We start from the raw sequence: 25,622 nt of genomic DNA, 5'->3' as shown, positions 1-25,622 counted from the left end.
ATAGCAACCACTGTTTACAGTCTAAAAGTACTCACAAAATGGATTCAATTCAGTACATTTTAATGATACTTTACACAAACGCTTTAAAGATGTGTAGTTATGAGAATTTTGCATCATGGTCCTGAACATTGTTTCTTCTACCATCTTATACGCTCCTTATACTTGGTTAACATTTCTATGACTGGTGTGTATTCGGGTGTTCAATGAAACATTTATGTAAAACCTTTAAATATACCCTCCCCCTGCCCCTAACCTCCCCCCCTCTAGTTCACAGGGCTAATTTGGGCTCTCGGAGACCGAAGTAAAACTTTAAAGCCTTATTTCTCAAAATGACCAAATAGACGGATCATCAATATCTCGCACACGATATCTCCACTGGGTTTTAACCGAATGTTGTCAAATTTTCAACATTGATGAAGGACACAATTATCTAGGTCTTAAATATGGAACGCCAGAACTGTCTTATGATACTTTTTTTTATTATATTTGGTGGTTATGTCATTACATTTAGTACTTATGTTATTATTTTCGGTGATTAACTCATTATACTCGGTGCTTATTCCATTATACTCGATGCTTATGTCTTTATATGCGGTGCTGTCTTTATTATATTCGGTGCTTATTCCATTATATTCGGTGCTTCCCTCGTTTTATTCGGTGCTTTCTTCGTTATATTAGGTGCTTTTTTCACTATATTCGGTGCTGTTTTTATTATATTCGGTGCTTTCTTCGTTATATTCGGTTCTAACTTTGTTTGATGTTTTCTTCATTATTACGTGTGTTAACACCATTATATTCGATGCTCTCTTCCTTATATTCGGTGCAAAGGCCATTACATTCGGTACTTCCTTGTTCGGTGATTACTTCATTATATTCGGTGTTTACTTCATTTCATTCGGTGCTTTCTTCGATATGATCGTCACCAGTCTTCGCAAGGGGCCGTACAATTTGGAGGTAGTCTAGGGAAAGCCGGGAAAAACGGGTGTCACGAAAACTCAGACCCCGAAACCTCAGACCCCTCGAAATTAAAAACTCAATTGTTATCACCTGAATTGCTCTACGGTTACCAGACAACAGCCACAATGAGGCGTAAAGGTAAAAACACGTAAAAAACACGTAAAAAGTCAACACGTAAAAAACACGTAAAGGTCGAACCGATTGAACCGCCATGTCTGGTCTCGAAATGTGAGCGAACGAAAATTGAAAATTGGCGCGAAGGCCCCGCCACGAGGCAGATTTAATAATTAACTAAACCAGGCGGTATCATGGAAAAAAAAAAAAAAAAATGGAAGTGTTTGGTTTGAAACTTACTGTTTCCTGTAAGAAATATTCACTATTCCCGTTGTAAGTTGGAACGCAAACATGGCTATCTCTATGTACTCTTTTTTTCTCTAAATTTTGCTCATTTCTGCGGGTTGCGTGCCGACAGTCACGCAACGCACATAAAGTCAAAAAGCAGATTGCGATCAAACGAGTATGTTTCAGAGAACAACACATTTTTTTTTGCTGCATACGATTGCATAAAAAAAGGTCTGTTTTGAAAACCAGTGTCGGCTGCTGTTCTAAACCTTGTTAGTTCTTCACTGTTTGACCGACGCTACAGCGATAAACCTGAGAAGTTAAATATTTGTTTTTCGCTGTTCGATCGACGCGACAACATAGACCGGATAAGATAAACATCTCGCCCCATTGTGGCCATAGAGTAATCCAGGTGATAACTGAGGTTTCGGGGTCTGAGGTCTGAGGTCTGAGGTCTGGGTTTTCGGGGTCTGAGTTTTCGTGACACCTGTTTTTCCCGGCTTTCCCCAGACTACCTCCAAATTGTACGGCTCCTTGCGAAGACTGGTGACGATCATATCGAAGAAAGCACCGAATGAAATGAAGTAAGCACCGAATATAATGAAGAAATCACCGAACAAGGAAATACCGAATGTAATGGCCTTTGCACCGAATATAAGGAAGAGAGCACCGAACATAATAGTGTTAGCACACGTAATAATGAAGAAAGCACCGAATATAACGAGGGAAGCACCGAATATAATGAAGACAGCACCCCATATAAAGACATAAGCACCGAGCATAATGAGTTAATCACCGAATATAATAACATAAGTACTAAATATATTGACATAACCACCCAATATAATAAAAAAGAGTATCATAAGGCAGTTCTGGCGTTCCATACTTAAACCTCCAAAATTTGCAATTTATGAAATTTTTCCCTGTTATTTAGTTAATATAGTTAATATTAGTTTATTAGTCTCCTGGACAACTTGCTTATGGACAGGATGAACTTAATTCCATACTTCTCGAACCATTCATTATTACGTTATCGTGTTTATAATGAACACCACTTTTTAACACTTAGGAGCTAGTTATTCATTAACTATCGTGGCACGTGACCTGGAAAAGCTCATTTTTGAAGTCAGAGTGCAAAGTCCTTTAACGTGATACCAAAGCTGTTCCACAGAGTTGTTTTGCAAAAAAAAAAAAAAAATTTAGGTGTAAGACCACCTTAATGGTTTCCTTTCTTCCTATATGAGTATGGTGCTCCTCTTGGCGGCCCTTGGGGCGCCGGAGCTCCGCTATGATTAAATTTCTATGAAGGCAAGCATATTAATTGTCTTTCACTTTAATTACTTCAGATCCTTTAATCTGGGACTACTCTTACATTGGCAAGTAAAGGTTATGATCACTTATTATTCCAACGAAACATTGCTCCTAGTTGGAATGTGGACCCTGCTAAATTGTTTTTAACATTATCCTTCGGTAACCCGTTGTTATCTGAAAAACTAAAAATATCTCAAGCACTGAGGAGATCAAAGCTAGCATCATGTCTTAGACACGCCACGTGTTACTGAAAGTGATTTCAAACGCATCGGTGAATATATCTTTTCTTTGGAACTGAAAAAATCCTTAGCCATGCACAACTATTTAGCACGTAATTTTCTTGCCCAAGAAAAGAAAACGACTTTTAACTTCAGTCTTTCTAATGCTTACTAGTGGTAAGAATTAAAAGTTGCTTCATATCTAAAAAAGAAAAATTGTTGCAGATTTCGGCTTTGCTTTGCGTCGTTATTTGATCTGCGGTAAACGCTTTTTTCAATACAACTGGGTGCTGCCGGCTACAAAGCAATATCTAGAAAATTCGGCTGGTAAGATAAAGACTAATTTATCTCCCATTCTGCATGTATGCAATTGCCGATATAAAATTAAATAAGAAAATCTTACGCCTACAACGTTTCTAATAAGATTTTTTTGTCCAAGCAAGCCAATTTTTGTTTCTTGGAGCATTTAAAACCTTTTAAAACGAAACTAGCAATAATCATATCATTTTAAAAACACAGATTCAAAAAAGTATTGCCTCAATCTGGGAATTTGATCCGTACCCCTCCAACAAGTAAATTAAATGATTTTTTTCCTTGAGGTAAAATTTCTAGTGAGAGAGACACTCGATAAAATTTCTAGTGTCTTCAGAATTAAAAACTCTGTGCATTTCCTCTATTTTATGCGTTCATAACCTGATTCCGGTTTCACCAGAACGAAAGGATGCCACGTTTCACTGCAATTAAGTTCTCTGTGGAATATTAGTGTTATTCCTCATGTTGCAACCAACATCAACGCTAACTCGACCACGATGGCCCTTACCATCACGATCGTGGTCAGGGAGAATCCCTGTAGTTAAGATAGCAGATCCAGGGCTTTTCTGTGTTAGTTATGCGAAAGATATGCAGTGCGTTTTATCCGCGAATTTGAATTGAACAATCATGCAGTCTACTTTCGTCTTGTTTGCGTACAGGTGTATACGTATATCTTATTAGATGTTTTGGTGTGTAGTATTGCCGTATATTTTCACGAGTTGTACCGTATTTTGACGAGCGCGTAGGGGGAGTCAAAATACAAACAACGAGTAAAAACATTAAGCGATAGTATACACCAAAACATCTAAAAAGAGATTTATTATCCAACTGCTGTACAAAGTCAATATATTTATCAGTGAAAGAGGGAGAGTGTGACAGTTTTGCGTGCGTGCGCCGACCTGTCCGACAAACAGGCTTTCTACTGTACAGAAAACTGTACAATATCGCTGTACATTTGTATTGTTATTCGGACGGTATTCGTTGCAGTTGGATAATAATGACTGAAAACAAACTGGTTGCAAAAGGGGAAAAAATGCAAGTCACATCTCTTGGCCAGGAATCGAAACAGTTGAGAAAACAGCCCTTCTTCTTGACACGTGCGATGTACAAAACGCTGCTTTTAGGCGCCTTCTATTCGATGAAAAATTCCGGTTTGAATTTCCGGAAATTTCCATCGACAAATTTACCAGAATTTTTCGGAAATTCCGGAGAAGAGGACAACCTTGCGAGGTATACTGAAAATTTTGGAATTTATTTACCGGGAATTATTTCGCAATCCTTTCCATTTACCTTTTCTCCCAGAATTGCCTGAATGTTCGGTTAAATGGTTCGCTTTTCGGAAATTGAACAATTTTCGGATTTTTCTGGAACTTTTCCCAGGAGATTTCCGTACCATTTGTCCCCGTTTCCAAAGAATGAAAAGCGTCCAGTGTTCATGGCAGTAAAGCTAATGAGCGATGGGTATCGATTTGAGTATTAAACAAGCTGCAACAATTCACACTATATAAACAGTCACATCGCGAGGGATCCGTAGCGTATGGAGTTATAGCATATAGAACAGGGTTATCAAATACAGCTTTCTCTCCTCGTTTACTTTGCAAACGCAAGACAATTTTTTAGACTGTTTTCCTTGTACAGTACTTATATCTAGTATAAATGCATTAAATACTAGTAACACACGATGAAAACTGTTATGAAAACCGGAGATATACGCTAGGCGTGTCTGGAAACGAAGGGGACCGTTAGACCCTTAGGATTGTCTTCGTTTCCATTGCCGAATTCTGATGATAGTAGCAATACCTCATATGTTCGCTTCCACAAGAGACATTATCAGAAGAAAACCAATTGACGAGAAACTGTTTAATTGATCCCACGCCTTTGATTGTGGTGACAGTTATGATGATAAAGTATCCACACGGGGAACCTAGCTCTGATTGCAGAAAAGTTAGATTCCCAACGACGATTAATTTGTTCTGTTTATGTTAACAGTATCAATGGATTGTATTAAAGTATTAATATATTGAGAAACAGGCTGATCGAAAGAATGCTTTAATAAAAATCAAATTGTACATTGTATTACCATCTACAGTATTTAACACTTTGTCATGCAGGCAGGTGAATTCTTACATAATCAAAAGCTGTAATATCTTGTCTTGATGTAAGGCCGGCCAAATGTTTAGAATTGCAACCTTAAAAAGAGACGTTCGTATAAGTAAACCAACTAGTCATAATCAGGAATTTCGGTATATATCGAGCTTTGCAGCAAAATAGCTAACTCTTTTATACTGGGCAGCCACATTTACTTCTACTAACGCAGGTGTTACAACTGGGGAGAACAAATTAACTAATTTTCTTTACCAGGGTATAATTAAAACCTACAAAGAAAAAATTGTATAGCACCGAGTGATTGGGTTTAGTGTTTGCACATTTTTTTTGATGATAATTGTATCTCAATATTGCCTGCTTAAAAGGCAACTAGATATGTTTTCTTTTCGTGTTTTCAAAACAGAGAGATCCATGTTTAATTTCGGCACGAAAGCAAGTTGTTCCTTCCCGCAAACTAATAATTTTTTTTTTCGATTTCAATAAAACTTTCAGACAAAGCGATATTTTATGCTTGTTTTGCTTCAGGGTGCCAACCGATCGAATCTCAAATAGTTCCCCCAGTTTTAAGTCTCACCAAACTGGACAACGTCGAGATTGATCAAGTCTAGGACGCCATGTTTCGCAGAGAAATGTCGCTTCCACGGGCAGCATTACTTATATTTTTGGTGTTTCAAGAGGTGAAAGTAACACACATTAGGTTACTTTATAGTATAACCCGAATGAGGTCAGCATAAAGATGCATGCCTTTTCTTTCGGCATCCAAAACTGCGCTGTTTATCGGGACACTAAACTGAGAAGGGAAAAAATTATTGTTAAACGTATGTATCTAAATTAACTGAATCTCCCCAAGGAGATAATTCAGTTTAAAAAAACGCCAAACGCGAAACGTGAAGTGCGAAATGCGTAATGCACAAAAGATCTTGTTCAAAAACAACGGATTTGCTTAAAATTGTACCAACAGCTTTATAGTTTGTTTCATTAATTTCAAGTAACCGTGCAACTTATCCTAGTTTGAATTTGTCATCAGATTTCAGGCTATGATCCTGGCAATTACAATGGACGATTCTATCCAGTATGTATGACTTACTCCTCATGTGGATACTTATGGCAAGAAATTGATTACCATTCAAAATCTGTAGAAATTCGTTGTCAACTAGCAGTGTTAATCTCTCATAAATTTATCTCATGAGTACGATTTTATCACAAATACTTCAGAGTAGAAATTCGTTGAATAACTGTGCAATGTGGCTTTGGAGGCAATGTAGATGTCTCTGCCTCTGCCTGATGTTAATGTTTTTTGTTTGTGTGGGTTTTTTGTCTGGAATCTTTGAGTGATGCGAACATGTTTGAAAGGAAGACATGTAAAACATCATTTAATTGTGCTTTTGGTTTTCAAATCTATCTAAAACACTTCTCTCTTTTTTGGCAAGAAAGATCATATCGGGCAAATTTTTATTTTTTTAGATGGGACTCATTGGGAGACATCTCAAATAATTTGGGTAACATTTTTATGTAGGCCCATCGATTTGAGCCTCTTCCAGGATAGCACTTACGATTGAATACCAAATGGTTTCACCAAAACCGACAAAAATAGGGATTGAAAATTATTGTTGCTTTCAGGCTCATTTCTGCAAAAACATAATTAGATCCCCTGTACCACTTAACATATTTTTAATCTTGAATACCGTTTTATCTTATAAATTCTCATTCTTGTTACTTTACAAGAGGAGGGAAATAAAAGGAAGAAAGCTGACTGGAGGGTACGTACTACCAGTAATGGTAGGTAGGTTAAGTCTACATACGAGCCAAGTAGCACATCAGGCCGGAGCTTCTCCTGGTTTCAGTAGCATGAAGCGACTAGGAGTATTTCTACTCCCCCCTGGATGGCATGCTAGTCCATCGGGGGGTTACCCCACACACATTAAATTCGCCGCTACCCATTTATACACCTGGGTGGAGAGAGGCACTGTGAGAGTAAAGTGTCTTGCCCAAGAACACAACACAATGTCCCCGGCCAGGGCTCGAACCCAGACAACGCGCTGCGGAGTCGAGCGCACTAACCATGAGGCCACCGCGCCTCCCATACTATCAGTAATATGCTGATCGATCGACCTAATTTGATTTGAGTCTCAACGAATTAAACAATCATAATGATTTTTTTTCTATTTTTCTTCGCTTATCGATTTTTTAATCAGTTGCCTGGACGTGCAATTCAGCTAAGAGCAAAATATCGAAATTGACAGTACAACATCGATCATTCCATTCGGGACAAGAATGCATGAACTGAAACAGAACAATTTTTAAAACGAAAATGTGAAAGAGGCATTCACGTTGATAGAACTTAGAAGTATTAAGTAGGCAACTGAATACTCATGTTAGCACTGACATGTTTTGCTTGATTATATAAGGCCCCCTTTCATGACTTTGGATGAATCAGTTTGATACATGCATTTCGCCTTTCGTATAGATAAATTGGACTTGTAGTAACAGGTTGTAATGAAAACCGTGCGAAAAGAGTATATGATCATATAATCATATAGACCTATAATCTAGCACATGTACTGACTAATTTTTAACTGGGGTTTAAATCTTGCAGGAGAAGTCTAGAAACTCTGGTAAGCAATTACTGAAAGAGACTATATATCAAAATCATCAATAATTCTTCAGGTTAAAATAGAGGAAATCACAACCTTGAAGGAGGTTTGGATACCCGATCTTAATTAACATAGATTTTTAGTCCTTGGTTTTTGTTTCGTTTGAGAAGATATATCAAACACTCGAGACAGTGTTTCACCGGCCATCCAAACACCTCGAATCTCGTCAAAAGTACTCCGCTGCGTATTTTCAACTCTCTTTTCGTTGTTTGGATATCCTGATGAAACACTGTCTCTCGTGTTTGATATATTACGTAAAAGTTACTTTTCCACTTTCCAACAATCATCATCTGAAATTGACCAAGAAATTTAGGTGACAGATGCCAACATAGGGTATGTGTGAAAATATTCTTCATCTGAGATTGCCAATCCAAGTGTTCACCAGGGTTCGCAGTTTGAAATTTTATTTTCCACAGAAACCTGACATATTTCTAAACTTTATGGGTATAATAATTGGCATTAAGATAGCTTTATGCTTAGAAATCAAAATGGCTTGAAAACGGGATATAGTTTTGGCTTAGATGAGGATGTCTTTTGAAAATTCTATCAGACTTATTGCGCAACATTCTACATCCTAAAACCTTTGCGTTTAAGTATTGAAACACTTTAGGAATTTGAACGGGATTGCAGTTCTAAATCAGTCTTAAATCAGAATTTCAGCCAAATTTTCTGGTTATTTGATTTTGTCGTAGGTAGATGAGTCTTTAGTTTCCATGGGGAAAAGGGCAGTCTCTCTTAACCAGGTATGTCAGCCTTCGTAAAAACTTTTCGTTGCCTATTAACAGATCATAATTATGCATCAATGACACGCCTTTCTCCACGTAGGTCGCATTAGTATCATTTGATTATAGTCACGGCAATAAACAAAGAAGTTCTCTAATAATATTACTTGCCCCGTCCACTTACTCAGAATGAATCAGGTCATAACAATGCTCCTTGCCCTTTTTACGATAGAGATAGTGTTTACAACGGGTGATTGCAAAATGAGTCTAGTTACTTCCAATGTACTCCACGCATCGTAATGTGTAATTCATAGCACCGCTCTAAATCAGTCTTAAATCAGAATTTCAGCCAAATTTTCTGGTTATTTGATTTTTAGCAGAGTTGTTCATTTTGTGTGCAAGCACTTATTGCTCGCCACAGACGTTCTTTTGAGCAGTCGAGCGCCAAGGCCTTTTTGAGCGAGCAAGCGCCATTTTTCATTCGGTGTGTGGCGAAAAGCGGCCTTCTTCGTGTTTCAGAAACGTCGGACTCCCTCGCGAAATCCGAAACCCAGTAAGAAAATTTATTCTACAGAATACTGTCTACTGTAAAGAAATCTAGAAAAACTTGAAACTGAAATTGAAACTGTACAACACTGAGTATTCCTCCGCATAAGCCTCCATTAGAAGCTAGTTGCAGTCGAATATCAAGAATACGAAAATGGTCTATTACTAGGATCCTTTTTGAAGGCTACTGACCACCTTTTTTATTATTTTTTGATCCAGGGGCCGGAGCCCAACAAGGTAAGTACTGTGAGTCACTGTTGTGAAATACTGCCAGATTAACTCGATACAAGAGGTAAGAGGTTTTTTTTTTACATGGAATGTATGCAGATGAAGAAACTCGAGCCCACGCTTTATACGCGTACAATTAGCGTGTGCAGATCTTATAAATTCACATCATCAATGTTCGTGCACGGTGCGAGTCTGAAATGTTGTTTTCGACCCTGGTAAAATCACCTTTTTTTTTCATATGGCTCAATGCAAAACAATATGCCAAAAAGTTGCTGGCTTCAATATATGTAAGTTAGGTGCTGTAGAATGTCGCGAGGAATCTGGGCTCCAAACGCTACAGACAGAAATTATCTATATTTTAGTAGCACGGTAACAATAGAAGCTTAAATACAAATGGGAAAAAACGACATATCCATGTAAGTACTGCCCATGTATGTATTGCCCATTGAAGACGACATCTCTTACTTTTTAGGCAGTTTCACACAAAAGCCGCACTGTAAATCAGAAACTCTGTTTAAAATAACTGTGTCTTATACAAAGTGACTTTCCCATCAAGTTGTCATCGCAATGATTTAAATGTGACGGTGCTGGTTATGCTCATTCCAGAGTGAACTGAGCGTATCATTAGAATCCAGTCTACTGCGTCTCACGGGCCCGGTCGATTCATCGTCCAGCCCTGATATCCCTGGTTTGACCACTGGGGACTAGCCAACGCTTTTTGTTTTAACAGACAGCGCCTGGTAGTTACAATGGACCTGTAAACATGGGAAAACGACGAATCTCAAGAAAGGTATCTTCTAGGAAGAATAGAGTTAGGTATTTTTAGGTATTTTTAGGTATTTTTAGCTGACGAATTTTTTTATCTTGTTAAAATAAAGATAATCTAATCTTATCTGAGCGTCTGTTTAAGAACGTTCGCTTATCGTTTTTTACGCATCGTTGCTGTGCAAGTCATTCATGTCACAACGTCAAGCCACGTCATACATCAAGCGCACGCTAATAAGGAAATATAAGCGAGTATAGGTACCGGGTGTGTTAACTTCACCTGGAGTTTATTCTCCTAAAAGGTCGGTGACCCCCTCTTTTCTTTATATAAATCACTTTCTTCCATGATTTCCTCCATTTTAACAGAAAACAGCAAAAGAGAAGTTGCAAATATTTCGCCTTTTCTGCTCTCGTGCCACCAAAGTTTTCTGCGAATGTGGAGGGGCAAGACTAGTGTGTGTTCTTAATTTTCCAAGGCCCATTCTTCCTCAAAAAAACGACATCAGCCGCAAAACTTAACTTAAACTGAGTACGTTTTACCTGATCTAAATTTCACTAATTAGCTTCTTTTATTGCTGATAGTTGTAACCTAATTAAAGAACAGTCGTCGTAAAATAACGAAATCTTCTAAAAACGCATGGTCCAGTCAATGCGCCTCATCTCGAAAATTAGCATGGTGACCCTCCTTTGTCTATTTGGGTCCAAGTAAAGGCATTCCCTCAGTGAAGTATAAAATAGGTGCCTAAAGGTGCCCACATAATTAATATAAGAGCTCATTTGATATCCTCAGGCATATATTAAATATATACTCACTTTTTAATTAAATCATTACTAAACCCCAGGAACTTGAATCATTTATATTAATTAACCATTTATTATTCGTCTATATCAGCTTATTTCTTTGAAAGACGTGAAGTAAAAAGGAGTCGGAAGTGGCAACTAACCCATCGCTGACGAGTGATGACCAGTACTTTGAAAACCTGAGATCAGGCTGAAAGACAGCCAAGAAAAGTGGCCTGCATATCCTGTTGCTTAGAAATTATGCTTGTGTAGAAATAAAACGTAACTAAAAATCTGTATTTTTGTTTATGTTATATGAAATATCGAACGTGTAAAGAAAATCCATCGAGACAAGCATACCCTCGCAAAAGAGGTCGCCCTCATTTTCAGCGTGTGCTTATAACCTAGTGAGAGGTTTGGCGACCGTACATCTCGCTTGTTAGCCAGTTAAACCAGATGGTGCGGTTAGAGTTGGCCGAGGCTGTAGGGCAAAGGACGTTTATGTAGCTCTCTTAGCGCCCCTCGCAGGGAACCCACGATCTGTGACAGAAACCTAACTAAAAGCCTGCTACCTTGTGTTGGACTAGAACCACATCCTGGGACAGTAGCAATACTAGCAGTCGTTTTATCCCACGGAAACTCGGATAGGTTTCGCTAATGTGAACCAGTCGACCCAATAATAACTTTGACTTTTAGCTAAAAGAAAACACAATTCGTATTATTGATACCAGAAGAATTTAAACTTCTAGCGGTCGCAACTTCATATCACGCAATGTTATAAAAGGAATTATTCACAAACGGCTTGGGGATCGAAGAAAAGATGCGTGACACTTGCAGTTAAATAGCTTATAGGTTGATATTATAGGCCGGAGATTATCCCGGTTTCAGTAGCATTAAGCGACTAGAAGTATTTCTACTCCCACGTGGATGGGATGCTAGTCCGGGCCATTGCAGGGTTACTTCCTAGCATTACATTCGCCGTTACCCATATATACACCTAGGTGGAGAGAGGCACTGTGAGAGTAAAGTGCCTTGCCCAAGAACACGACACAGTGCTCCCGACCAGGGCCCGAACCCAGACCGCCGAGCGCACTAACCGTGAGGTCAACGCGCCTCCACGATAAACATGATGGCAAAATGGCCTACGGGCGACCTCTGAATCTTTTTATTTCCAGCAATGATCCAGGTTCAATTTGTTTTGCTTGCTGTAGGAACTCATTGTATCAATGCTGCAAGACAGGTGATTTAAACGTTATACTAAAACAGATATCATTAACCGGGGAACTTAGACCTGGTCAAATTTGATGAACAGAACGCCAAATTCTTAGAATCATCTTTAAAATCAGAATGATATTGTAAAAAGAAACATTCGAGAATTAAGTACCCTCAGCTTCGAAGTGAAGTTGTTAAATTTGTTAAACAGGCAGGTGTTAATTTTTACTCTCTCTTTCCGCCAGAGGTAAAATTGGCCGGGAGAGAGAGATTTTTTTTCCGTTCCCAGGTTCAATTTAATTACATCGTATCTTGTCAACAAAGGGGCCATTTATACGGGAGAAAATAAGACGCGATGATTTACAGCCCGACTATCTCACAGAACAATAATCACGTTTGGTATGCATACTGAAATAACAATTATAGCAAAAGCTTAATAAAAAGAAACAACAGCGAAAGTTTCAATGAGTAGAACTATGGATGTCACGTGCGTTATACATGTTCATCTTTCTACAATTGTTTGTCGTCCTCTGCAAAACAACAACGTTAAATGACCAAATTCGGTATATTTGGAAAGTGTGGACGACGACGGCTAATTTTTCTAGTTTTTTTTTTATATGGAGTTTAACGATATCTTTGCTTATAATTCATACATTGTGTTTTCGCTTGCCTGCGATTAATCCAACCGCGTCACGTAACTGAATATGCCTCAGCTAAAACTGAGGAACATCCCAGTGATATATCCCAACTGTTGCGAAAACTAATTGAAGGTTAATTAACAGAATAGTCTCCATTTGGCGCGAAATATAACCTCGGATATTTGTCTTTGGACAGTTTCCACAGTTTTCCTCGAGCTTTGCTCTCGGGAAACCGTTCGCTTCTCGAAACAGATAATGTCCACGGACAAAAATCCAAACTTATTTTCGCGCCGCATGGAGGCTATTGTTTATATATCCGGACAGATGAAGATAATTGCGAAATCCCGAAGATTCTTTCTCAGTTTACTTAGCGTTGTTCTTTTCACTGAGTGTTCTTTGTTCTAGTTCCGAGAATTATTGTTTTTGTTTGTTGTGTTTTAAAACTCAGGATTTATATTTACGTGTGGTGAGAAACATTTTTCCCTCCCGCAAACAAATAATTAAACTTTTGTTTGAAGTATTTTTTTACGCAAGGAAGCTTTGTTTTTTGTTTTGCCTCAAGCAGCTACCTCGGGATTAAAACTCAAACTTTCTTCCAGTTTTAAATCTTATCAAGTTGGACACCGCTCTCATCAGGTCAACAGGTTAAGGACACAATGTTTCGTGGAGAGGTTTCGCTTGCTGTGGCAACATTATTTATTTTTCTGTCGTGTCAAAAGGTGAACATAACATAGATTATAAATTATAGTCAAAAGCCTTAAAGTTTTCAATCTTTGTTTTCAAAATGAGATAGTTTGCCATTCGCCAGAGGAAATATGGAAAACCTTTTACACTTCTTGTTAGACTTGTGTAGGAGGCAGGCTTCTAGTTAGACTTGTGTAGGAGGCAGCGTGGCCGAGCGGTCAGCGTGTCGGACTCGCAGTTCAGCGGTGCCCGCTCTGACCACTACCTGGATTTGTTCCACGGTAGCCCCTAGTTCAAATCCTCGGCCACGCTTGTAAATAGCTAATTGCTTTGCCTTCGACCATTTGCGATTCTTAATAATATTATGTTCCATTTGGATTATTTGTACATGTTTCAGTTGTTTGCTCGGCCCCACTAGCCTTTGTGTTATAATCACTGCCGAGGGTAAATAAAGGTTTTTTTTTTTCTTAACTACCTTGATAGCATATGAACTGTATGAATGAAATGTAGAAGGAAAATTCTCGTGGAATTCTTGACATTTGATAGGAGAGCAATCGAAAAACCAGCAACATATAATTCGTTAATGCACCTTAAGAGAGAAATGGCACTTTTTCTTTTTTGGACCTGTGGTATTCGGTGCTTTGCATAATTTTCCTGCCTCATCACATTCAAAAGCAAAAGCAAAATTCTTTACACTGAGACAAATAAACGTTATGTGACAAATTCCAATCATGATTATTTTAATCCATCGAATGGTTGGAGCGAATTCATCCAGTGAAAATTATTTCATTCTCTCAAACGCTTTAAACCGCTGTTTTAAGCTATCTGGAGTACTTTTAAAGCTCTGTAGCTTAATTTTAGCCTGCGCTAGGAATTTTTTAGTTGTTCGGTCAATCTAAGGGAACTTGAGTCTTCTAGAATTTATTATAGGGCTTCAATCCGTATTCAATTCGAAAACAACAGACATTGAGGTTTTCATATCACGAAATTTCGAAGAGAAATTTTTTTTGTCGACTCCGATGCGTTGGATGCCCCTACCAAAAAAGCTTCAAAGCGTAGCTCATCAAAATGAAATCGTTTAAATCATTCACTGAACACTTTCCTAATTCTTCATGGATAGCATTGGGAACTTGTGCGCCTTAGATTTAGATTTATGCTTTTTTGATACCTTGAACAGGTCGCTAACCAGGACCGTAACCAGTAACAGGCAAACCAAGGCACTTTCCCCAGTCACTTTTTTCGTTTTTCTTGCTTTCTCTTAAGAAGGGGAAAGTAAAACACTGGTAGCAAATAAATAAACAAACAAAACAAATAACTTTACATCAGTCATATATTTTTTTGGCTACTGTCCTGGTAACCGTCCAACTGAACTATTCAGTACATGAAGTATGAATTATCCTACAGATTTCTGTGATGGCACAATTGTATCAACAAGATATTCCCGGCGAATACCATGAATTATATTCATATCCGGGGGTATGTACAAAAAAATTGTTCTTTGCGTATTTGTGTTAATATTTAGTATCATTTTTAACAAAGTTCTTTTGGTTAAGGGTAGAAGAATACATGTATATCTTATAAGTGTGATCTGCTAAGCGAGTCCTGCGAACTGAAAGTGCTTCAAGACTTCATGAGGCAAAAAGATATCATTAACAACGGAAGGCATGCATTCCACGCTTAAACAAGTATAACGTCTCTTTGGAATAAATTGTCTAGTTGCAAAAGTTGTGAAAGCTAGCTATGGTTGACCTACAACTTTATTAAGTTATTACCTTACGTTACCATGGTGACGATATGGCAAGTTCATATCTGTGTTGCAGAACTTTTGCCTTCTGTTCAACAATTGGATTATGAGCTTCAGACTTCTATCACGCATAAAAATCGAGAGCGCAAAATGAAATTGTTTTGATATAAATCTGCTAGTCGTTTAAAACTTTAAGATCTAAATACTCTCCACAAAAACTTCAAAAACACAAAGAAGAGGCTACTATTTTGTTAACAACTGTGAAACTGAGGAGGCAGCATGGCCGAGTGGTTACGGACTTGAAATCCGGAGGTCGCGGGTTCAACGGTCCCGCTCTGGGCCGACCGCTAAGCTGGAATTGTTTCTCGGAAGACTCCAGTTCAACTCCTCGGTCATGCTTGTAAATAGCCAACTGGTCTGCCTCCCACCATTTGGGATTTGTAAGCCTATTATGTTTATTTGCAATATTTGTTTCTTTCAGTTTCAGTAGCATGCCTGGAAACTAGCTAGTTGTAGCTAAGTACATTGACCACTAGAAACATTCTAAATTTTCTATATTATATTTTAAACTGCGAAGCTACTCACTATTTACAACAGAATAGATAGCAAGTAGCCTAGCCAATAAGAACAAATTTGTGATTGGCTTTACATAAAAAAAATGTCTACCAGAATTTTCATCGTTAGTCCTTAGTCCAAAATTATACCGTAATGTTTAGGTTAAAATCGATGAAAAGTTGTCTTGTAGGGTTTGACCTTTCGAAGTCATACTAATAATAGTTCTAAAGTTCTTCAAGTTAGGGTACTCGCCAACACTTCCGGCCAGCCCTCTGCCAGAAGCTACCAGCTATAAGTTTCTATGCCTCATTTTCATTTTGACTTACATATAATCCTATGCTAATTTTTACTTTGCCAGAGTCACGGACAAGTTCGAGAACAAATTCCACTGAAAGAACAATTAGGGTAAGTCTTAACAATTAACCTTACCCAAATTCGCATTAGCCAATCAGAAGCCGTATCTGCTTAACAACCATTACACGAGCGCTCGTTAGATTTGAGTAGGCTATAATCATGTCATATCCAACAAGCGCGAGTGTAATAATTGTTTCATTAAATTCCCCCCTCCCCCGCCCCCCCCCCCAAAAAAAAATTATTCGTGGAAATCGAGGTGAAAAGTGGCAGAATGTTTACCTAGCCACAAAGCGACAAGGCAAATATTTTGCCGCTGTTCACCGAGATTGAATAGAATAATTGTTTTACTATTTACACACGAATTGATCTCAGAAACAAACGAAAAGGAAACCATTAAAAGTTGATTTTATTGACCTGTCAATTCATGCGTGGAAAAGGTGCAAGCGGCACAAGCATGCGGAACTATTTACAGGATCTTCAAACATGGCAAATCTAGCTAAACTTTGATAAAATCAGTCATCATGACAACCTAGCAAAATGTTATTTTAATACCGTTCAAATCAGCAAGTCTGCTCGCAAAAAAAAAATTTCACCGGTCAATTAAAGTTTCCATATTCACTTGAAATGAAAATTGAAGGAGCAGTTGGCGAAGGATCAACCTGAATACCGTGTGCGCAGTACTGTGGTGAAAACTGGATATTTTCTGCCGCAAAGACATTCTCCTAAATATAGTTGTGGAGGTGCTTTGTTGAATACCATTTGATGCTTCTGCGGATAAATTAGAAATGAAACCTACGGTGTTCATTTCTGCTAATGCTGGGAAAAGGGTGACTTGGCGTTCGGATTTCCTTAGATTGATGAAATCTGTGATTACCAAGGAGCAAAGTGTCAAGTGGTATTCTATTATTCGAAAAAGGCGCCACTGATTTATTGTGTCTCACTTAGATGTACTAGATTTGGGTAAAATATATGACTGGATTTAATGAAAGGTGCGTTCGTCAGTTTGCACCTAACGAGTTTGATGCTACGACTCCTAAAAGCTAAAAAATCACTCCAACCGATGAAAAAAGAAAGAAAAGGGTAAATTACTACAAAAAAATGAAGATGAGATAGTAATAGAGAAAGGGCTGACGTTCTCTTGGATCTTTATATCGTCTACTTTGCAGATGCTCGAGCAGGGTGAAATTTTCCTAAACGTCTTCTTATAAATCTAAGCACACAAGTATTGCGCAAATAGCTAAATGTAATTTCCATTTGAATTTTGCAGCCGGGAAAATATAGCCGCAAGAGCTCTGCTGAAGAAGGTAGGCCAAACCTGACAATGAAGAACTTTATGCCTTATTATTTCCGCGCTGGTTTAAATCGCGACGTAATTGAAGAAAGTCCCTGACAAGGTAGAAGGAATTAAAAAAAGAAACCATTAAGAGATGCAGACAATTCGCCGAATATAAAGTATATATTTGATTTAGAATTTATGACTTCTTTGTAATGCATACAGTTTCTCTTGGAAACTCTGAAAACGTTCCAAATAATGACAAAAAAAAATGAAAAGACTTATATATTGTATACACCAAAAATTAGTTTAGTGAAATCGTCACTAAACCCCAGATAATTCGAACCTTAACTGTTTCTTTTCATTTTCATCAGCTTCAATCCAAGAAAAACCTGAATGAACAGGAAGTCGGAGATTACTTCAACAACGTCGATAATAAAGGACAAATCAATCAGTAACTGATGTCATGCATGTCATGTAGAGTGTAGCAAAGAAACGAGGCCTGTGTATTAGTGCGTAGCTCGTGTAGAATTGAATAAAGCATGTTCGAAAATGTAATTGTTTGTTTACATTTCGTGAAATATTGCAAATATCTCATTGAGACAAGCAAAGCTTAGGGTCTGTGCTATAATTGTCCCAGACGCTGATACCCGACGTGTTATTGTGCAAAGCGAGTAGTGAAATCAGGTATATTTATGCTTTTACTATAAAAGTAGGTGTGGGGTGGGGTTGTTCATAATTTTTGGGAGATGAGGAGGGGGGAAAGCTTAACTTGCCATCGTTTGCGGAGGGGGGGGGGTGCACTACATAATATTTGTCTATGTGAGGCTCATTTTTCAGTCCCTTTCCCCTCATGCTGAAAATTATTGCACAGTCCCTTATAACCGTATATCCTGTCACTTATTTCACCGACAAAAAAATTGTTGTCATTGCCCAAATTCAAATACCAGGGAGTTTTCGAAGCTCAAGAAACTGTAATTTTCCTTGTAGCGGTAAATTTTATTATGCAACTTCTCGTTGTCTCTTAAATCACAGTTTGGTGTTGGGTTAAACATCCAGGGTATAATAATAGGCCATTTTTTAAAATTCTATCTTGGCTCCGAGGCTTGGGGGCATAAAACAAAAGAAATCACATCGAGGTTGAGTGATGAGTAATTAATTTTCTTTGTTATATTCCCCCAAGCCTCGGAGCCATGTTAGAATTTTAATACATCGAAAATGGCCTATTTCAGTAATTAGGAAAGAAAGGCCATGTTACTGTCCTCTTTCGGAGTAGGGCAGAAATTAAATCAAGGTTGAAAAGAAACTTTTCCCAATCGGAAAAGCGACGCTGAAAAATTCAGCATAAACATTCAACTACTGCAAAAGATTCCTATTAGGAAGACTGTACTTTTCCTGAAAATAAAATAAGAATTTTTGTGTCGTCTTTCTAAAGAGAATTGTTTCACGGCAATTAATAATTTGTTTACTGTATTGTTCATAATTAATGCCAATTGTCTTAGTTGCTTTTATGGCTAAAAAGAGACACCCCTTTGTGCTTTAAACAACCTTGCTCTGCATACATTTTGGAGAGCTTAAAAACAAACAGCAGTTAACGTTTGGCTGATAAAGCCTCTAGATAGCGGCATTTAATAGTGGAGTTTTAGTTCGATAAGGAAGAACTTTCAAATTTCAAATTACCGAGACGGCCTACTGCATAGCTCGAGCGTCATTCTGGGAAGAAGGACAAAGGTAATTTAATTTAATTTTTTTGAAAGCAAACTGTCAAACGTACAAATTATGATATAGATGTTTACGTTGCGAATGATTACACTGCTTCAGGGTCGCCTAATCTAACATCTTTCAAAATATTTGCGTGGTCGAGTCAAGCTTGTAAGCTGTGACTTGTTTTATCGGTAAGGACGCAATCATAGCTTATAAAAGTAATATAGATTCAAGACTATTTTACTGTTCTGTGAAATGTAGCCAAGCCTCTTCCTGAAAGCGAGGTTTGGGTTGACGTTGTCATGCCAGAGATTAGAAACTATGTAGCATAGTAACAGCGCAACTGAAATTTGAAAAGTAGCAAATGGGTTTCATTGCAAAGTCGGAAGAAGAAAGAGATAAAATGAGAGAGAAACGTCCAGGCAAAATAGTGATTTGGAAGACACCTTTATTTTCTAACATAAAAATTACATTATATTTATTTTACTAGCCAAAATATTGAGACATAATTAATTGTTAACGTTATTTAATACATAAACCGAACATTGTTGCTAGAAAGTTGAAACATCTTCGAAACAGGTTTTTCGGAAATCTTAGGCTTCAGACTTCTTCCCAAAACTCAAAAATTTTCGGCATGGCGCTAAAATCTTCTAATTAAATGTTGTTGAAATGTTATTGTTATTACATTTTGGAGATATATATGCATTCAATCTCAATTTTTGGAACCTTTCGAGCAGAGAAGTGGTCTATAAATACTACGAAAAAACAACAACCATAGTAAAAATATTGTTCTAACACAGCATCACAACTGGCTATAGTGAAAAAAATATGCATCTAGAACAAGTAGTATGGGGAGAAAATTTGGTATCACGACCTTCCAAGTGAAGTGGTTAACATTTAGAATAAAGCAGCCGGTTTGATGAAACCACGGGATTGTAAGTGAAAAAAAAAAAAAAACAGCAAACCGACATCAAAATAGATCGTCTGTTTTGTTCACAATGTTTTCTCTATGCTTAGATTTATATCCCACGGAGTGATAAGTTTTTGTATTAAAACTGTTAGGTTTAAAAAGTAACAAATTAATTAAATTTCGATGTTTTCAGTAACAGGTGACAGTCTTTCTCTGTGTGCTTCAGTTGCAAGGCCTACTTTCAACGGGACACTAATTTGTCATTCGCTGAAATAATATTTAATTTTGCTTCAATTCAACTTTCTCACAAGGAGAGCTCTTTTCAACCCATGTGTGTGTTTCGCCTTAGGAACTTAACTGACTATAAGCGTCAAGGTCATATTTCTCCCACTTTTAATAACTTATCACTTCGACACTTCAATCGCGTCTGTGGCATCATGTTTCACGGGCAGGTTTGGCTTGCCTGGATAACATTACTTCTTTTCCTGATGTTTAATCCGACAACTTCACAAGAGGTAAACCTTATTACGTTCCTTTATCGTCAAATATCCATGCGCCTCAACCTTTCCAAAAAAAAAATTGCAAGTCTCTTGTTTCTCTTTATCTAAAAGCGATGGCCAAACTGTGCAACTAGCTAGCTAGCAACTACTCGCGACGAATGTTTAAGTACCAAATTAAAAAAAAAAGTGAAGAAATGTGCAAAACTAGGTAAAGAGTTAATCTGAAACGCGTCCGTTTTTAAACTCGTGGATACGCGAAGCGTAGGAACGTGTTTGTTGCGGGGACTCCGATATGCAAATGTTTCACTCACTCACTCACTCAGGTGTAGACACTGTTCGTAATTGGTCGTCCCGAACGAGAGCGCCCGAGCCCGACGCCCTGATGGAATAGTAACCGAGCCCGACGCCATATTGGAATAGTAACCGTGCCGTCAGTGCGAGCTTCGCTATCGTGTTTGCGCGGTTACTACTCAATGCGCGGTTACTACTCAATGCATCGTGCCAGAAGTTGACGATTTTGTAGCTTTTACACGATCATTGATATTAGGTCTTTTGCTAAATTGAAGTGAAGTTGACTTCGAATGTTCGAATTAGTACTATGGCCAACTTGAAGACTGAATTTCATGAGCATATGAGTAGTCCAGGCGTTCAAAATGACCAGGAGATGTGCATTTGTTTGCTGGAAAGTGACCTGAAAATGAGTAAATCTCATGCTAATGTGGTAAGCTTTGATGGGAATGTGTCTTATTTGTCGACCTTAATGAACTTATATGACCGAAACGAACAATTTTTAATGAACGAAACAGCTATTTAATTTAGTAACATCTAAACCAGAGGTCAGCCGAAATATTGTTTTAAATACACGACGTTGTGACAGCCTTGCAGTAGTCTTTGACTTATTATCGTTTTACTTTTCAAGTTTGGCTGATTAGATCTCTTGTGAGATCCAACGTTCAATCAAGCAGGACCTTCGTTCAGAGCTTTGCAGTTTATAGCACTTAAGTTTTTCATGTTGAGTTGACAACGTTCAACCGACATCGAGTTAAGTTTAGAATAAAGTTGTGTTCTCTATACTCGTCTTGTTTATTTTAGCACATTCAGATTGATCTGAACTCTGAGTGGGATGTGAAATGCATAGAAACTTAGAAAGAAAAATCCCAAATACTTGATCTTGATAAGCTTAAATGATTTTTACTCTGTCTTTTGTTTACACTTTTGCTTCCTGGTTGACAAGATAACAAAGGGAAAGAAACCCCCTATGAGCTTGTTGGAACAAGTATTAATGGGTCGACATACTTTTTGGATCAACACTGAAAATGCTTGCAGAAGAGGCTACTTACTTTGATGTATTTTACATGCAATATATATAGAGACAAGCGGTCCCACATTGGAAAAGAAGTGCTGTCTCATAAGAAACCTTACCTATAGCCTTGAGTGAAATGCAAGGAAAAAGGCCTGTAAGCTCGTACGACTTGAATACATGCAAATTTTCCCAGCAGGCAGACAGAGAGTACTCTATGAATTTTTTGGTAGGAGTTTCCTCTGTGACCCAAGAACCGTTAGCCTTTACCACTCCATGTTCAGCTGCAATTTTGCCACCCTAGCTATTCTGAATGTGTTTGTAATATGTATGCAACAAAAGCCAACGAAAAAAGCCTACTCTTTGTGAGATAAGTGCGACCTTGCGTGGTACGAACCCGGCTTGTTTTAACAGCCTTTAATAATACAACAATAATTTGCAAGTTCACCAGCATGTTTCATCTCTAGATTATTTAATCCACGAGTTTGGCCATAGCTATAGGTCTCCTTTGATTATCTATGCATGTGTGGAGGAAGTGCTGCCAAAGGTCTCGGAGAGTTGAAACAAATAACCCACAGAACTCCAAAGTAGAAGCGCTACAAAAGAGAACATTCGACGACTTAATATTTTCTTTTTTACTGGTGAAGTATCCGATGATCTTGAAATAATTTCTGTGCTGAAACTGTGCAAAAACACTGCGTTGTATCTTCTCAATCGAAATTTAAAACTAAACAGAACACCCAGTCGGAAATCTGTGCTAATCAAAAACACTGCGTTGTATCTTCTCAATCGAAATTTAAAACTAAACAGAACACCCAGTCGGAAATCTGTGCTAATTTTGGCTGTACATCTGTTCACACCTGATGCCAGAACAAATTAGTGTTGCGCTCAGACACTATGTACTGAGTGCAAGGTCGAGGTCCTTGGAAAAAGTTGTGTTCACATTAGTGCCCATCGAAGATCTTCCTCGGGCAACAAGAGTGAACATAGATCCGTTACCCAAACATCGTCATAGTTGTGTACGTATTTTTGCCGTTTAAACTTGATTAATTATAATGAGTTTGACAAGGACACATGTTTTTCCTTCATTAACTTCTTTGACTGTTACTTTGCCAGGGAAAGAGAGAACTACTTAGGTAAGTATTATCGATTGCTTATGGCTATGAATGAAAGTGATTCGTTGCATTTTACACTTGTACTGTGATGGATTTATACAACCACGCTCAGCATATTAGTTTAAGTTTGAAAGACATTACCAACCAATACTTGCAATCATTTGTAAACGAGTTCAGTGATCGTATCGTCCCTTCCGTTTTTATTTATTTTTTCTCGTTTTTTTTCCTTTCTGTGAATGAACTTCGATAGAGTTAGCTTTACAATGTTGAGAAGCAACGTAGTTTAACAAACCAAAATGTTTTCTTATAGGTTCTATGAAAGTTTGGTCATTGTAGTGACCGAATAATACACTAAATTCTTTTTCTTTTAATTACCTTCTGACTTTATCTCGTCCGGTCGGTAATATAATAAAACCGAAGTGATACGACTACCAGATAAATGCGATATCAGTAAGTGTTGGTTATATATTTGCACATTGCACTGGCTAATTTTCGTTGGGTTTACATTTCGCAGCTGGTTAATTTCAGGACTGACGCCTAAGGTAAGTGGTACTAATAGATACCCAAAACCAATTATAGAGAGCTGGGTGTTTAATTTATTTTAATTTTTGTTTTTTATTACCGGTATATGAGTTATACATGATGAAAACTCAAATCGCCGGTTATTGTTTGCTGAATACACGCTTTGATATGATGGAAAATCGCGGGGGAACTCCCATGTGAGAAGATCGGGGATGTGGTGGGAGAACTTGTGTTAAACCCTTGAAGGAGACCAACCTGAAAGTGGTTCGAGCTTTATTCTATTATCCCTAAAAGATACCACTTAAAACGGAAATGACAGCTTGTTCTTGTTGTTTCTTCCAGTGCAGCCCTAAAAGATACCTTAAGACGACCAGAAATGATGGCTTTTCGTCTTTACCCCAAAGCGAGACGACGAACATCCCCCACCTTTTTACGTAGTAGACCCCCCCCCCCCCCCCTTATATCTTAAAGTTCCCTTGTTTGACTCCAGAAAGTTTGCGTAGTGGATTTCCTGCGAAAGAGCCGCGGATTAAAAGTATATCCAAAATAATTGAACTTCAAATGTAGAATAAAATTTACGGCGGCTGCATTCTTTTTAATGGAACCGCTTCAATTTAACGTTCTCAGGATACATCAATGGGATATGTTATTCTACTGTAGCAACACATCCTTGGTATTTCTTTGTTTAATCAAAAACTAAATTTTTGTCCTTCCTTTTTATTTAAAACCATTGACTTTTAAGCACGCTTTTTAATTTCTCTATAGCAACCGTCTTCTAAAGCTGTCCCAGTTCATAGCACGCAGACCTACGGGCCATTTGGTGGGAAAAGAGGAATCTCAAGAAAGGTACCTCAGTTTATTGTAAAATCTAAACTGTCTATCTGAACGGCTGGTTCTAAACTGTTGAGTAGACATAGAGATTGATTCGAAGATCACCTATGAAGCTTTTTCTTCATCTACGAGAACTAGGAAGTGTTCTTTATTTCTGAATTTCTTTAGCTAGATATATACAATAACAGCTGTTGAAAGTCGTTAAGCAGTAGATGTCATAGACATATTGACTGACAGGCTGATCGCCTGGTAGGCTACCTTATCGATACGAACCGGGTAGCTAACTCATTGGCTGAAGGGTTGGTTGTTGGTCAGGAGGCGGTTGGTAGCTCGGTCGGTCAGTCGGTGTGTCAGTCGATCTGTTGGTTAATTTGCTATTGATTACTTTAATGACTAAAAACCACGATAAGGGAGATCTAAAGAAGGTTAAAGTGCACCTAACCCCCAATTTTTTTCGCTAAAACGAAACGAATCTACTTGTTATTTGAAATACTTCTGCCAAAAAGTTTTGGATTCGGTTAAATCCTCGATTTTCTGTGCCCCGACGAAATCTCGAAAGTAGCTCAAAAACACCGCCATTTTGTTTCGCGACCGAGTTTGAGGAGAATGGGTCCGGCGGCTGTTGTGACGTCTACCCAGGAAGGTTGAATATCTCACGTCCTCTCATTTCCTTCAGGATGGTGCAGTACACATTCGAAAAGTGCTCAGAAACGCCTTCCAGAAGTGCTATCGGCTGTTGCAGCAATATCCCAGATATAAAGAGAGATATACTGTACAATTTAGTGGCGATGATCGGTCAATGCTACAATAAAGACGTAAACGGTGGTTGATTTTATGTGAAATATATTTGTGGTTGATTTTGTCGAACCGAAACAAGCGAACTGAATCTGTGAGAACCATTAAAGAACTCTCACTGGAATTTGCTTCGCAGACTTTCAAACGCTATTTTCAAAATTTTCTGCTTAAAGCCAACCAGCAATTCGTAGAAGTACTACCGACAACCTATATCTTCCAGTCCCGCAGTATTTATAAGAGTAAAGTGCCTTGCCCAAGAACACGACACAGTGTTCCCGACCAGGGCCCGAACCCAGACCGCCGAGCGCACTAACCGTGAGGTCAACGCGCCTCCACGATAAACATGATGGCAAAATGGCCTACGGGCGACCTCTGAATCTTTTTATTTCCAGCAATGATCCAGGTTCAATTTGTTTTGCTTGCTGTATGAACTCATTGTATCAATGCTGCAAGACAGGTGATTTAAACGTTATACTAAAACAGATATCATCAACCGGGGAACTTAGACCTGGTCAAATTTGATGAACAGAACGCCAAATTCTTA

General features: G+C 38.2%; 2 protein-coding genes across 2 annotated transcripts in view; both read left to right on the top strand.

The window, feature by feature from the left end:
- Nucleotides 1-5,860: 5,860 nt before the first annotated feature.
- Nucleotides 5,861-10,222, top strand: LOC145462880 (uncharacterized). The gene is made up of 7 exons (XM_081446525.1): nucleotides 5,861-5,923; nucleotides 6,274-6,318; nucleotides 6,972-7,006; nucleotides 7,843-7,861; nucleotides 8,593-8,643; nucleotides 9,388-9,405; nucleotides 10,127-10,222. The coding sequence occupies exons 1-7, from the start codon at nucleotides 5,861-5,863 to the stop codon at nucleotides 10,220-10,222; spliced, it is 327 nt and encodes a 108-aa protein (XP_081302651.1).
- A 6,691-nt stretch (nucleotides 10,223-16,913) lies between these two features.
- LOC145463801 (uncharacterized) overlaps nucleotides 16,914-25,622 on the top strand; it is a 37,562-nt gene continuing 28,853 nt past the window's right edge. The window contains exons 1-4 of the mRNA XM_081447599.1: nucleotides 16,914-17,023; nucleotides 17,396-17,432; nucleotides 17,776-17,855; nucleotides 24,218-24,298. Of these exons, the coding sequence (XP_081303725.1) occupies nucleotides 16,914-17,023; nucleotides 17,396-17,432; nucleotides 17,776-17,855; nucleotides 24,218-24,298 (308 nt within the window). The remainder of the gene's footprint in view (nucleotides 17,024-17,395; nucleotides 17,433-17,775; nucleotides 17,856-24,217; nucleotides 24,299-25,622) is intronic.

Source organism: Orbicella franksi, chromosome 12 (assembly GCF_964199315.1).
Source record: "Orbicella franksi chromosome 12, jaOrbFran1.1, whole genome shotgun sequence".
Lineage (NCBI taxonomy): Eukaryota > Metazoa > Cnidaria > Anthozoa > Scleractinia > Merulinidae > Orbicella > Orbicella franksi.
Note: the sequence above shows the minus strand (reverse complement) of the source record. Positions and strands in the feature narration are given on the sequence as shown.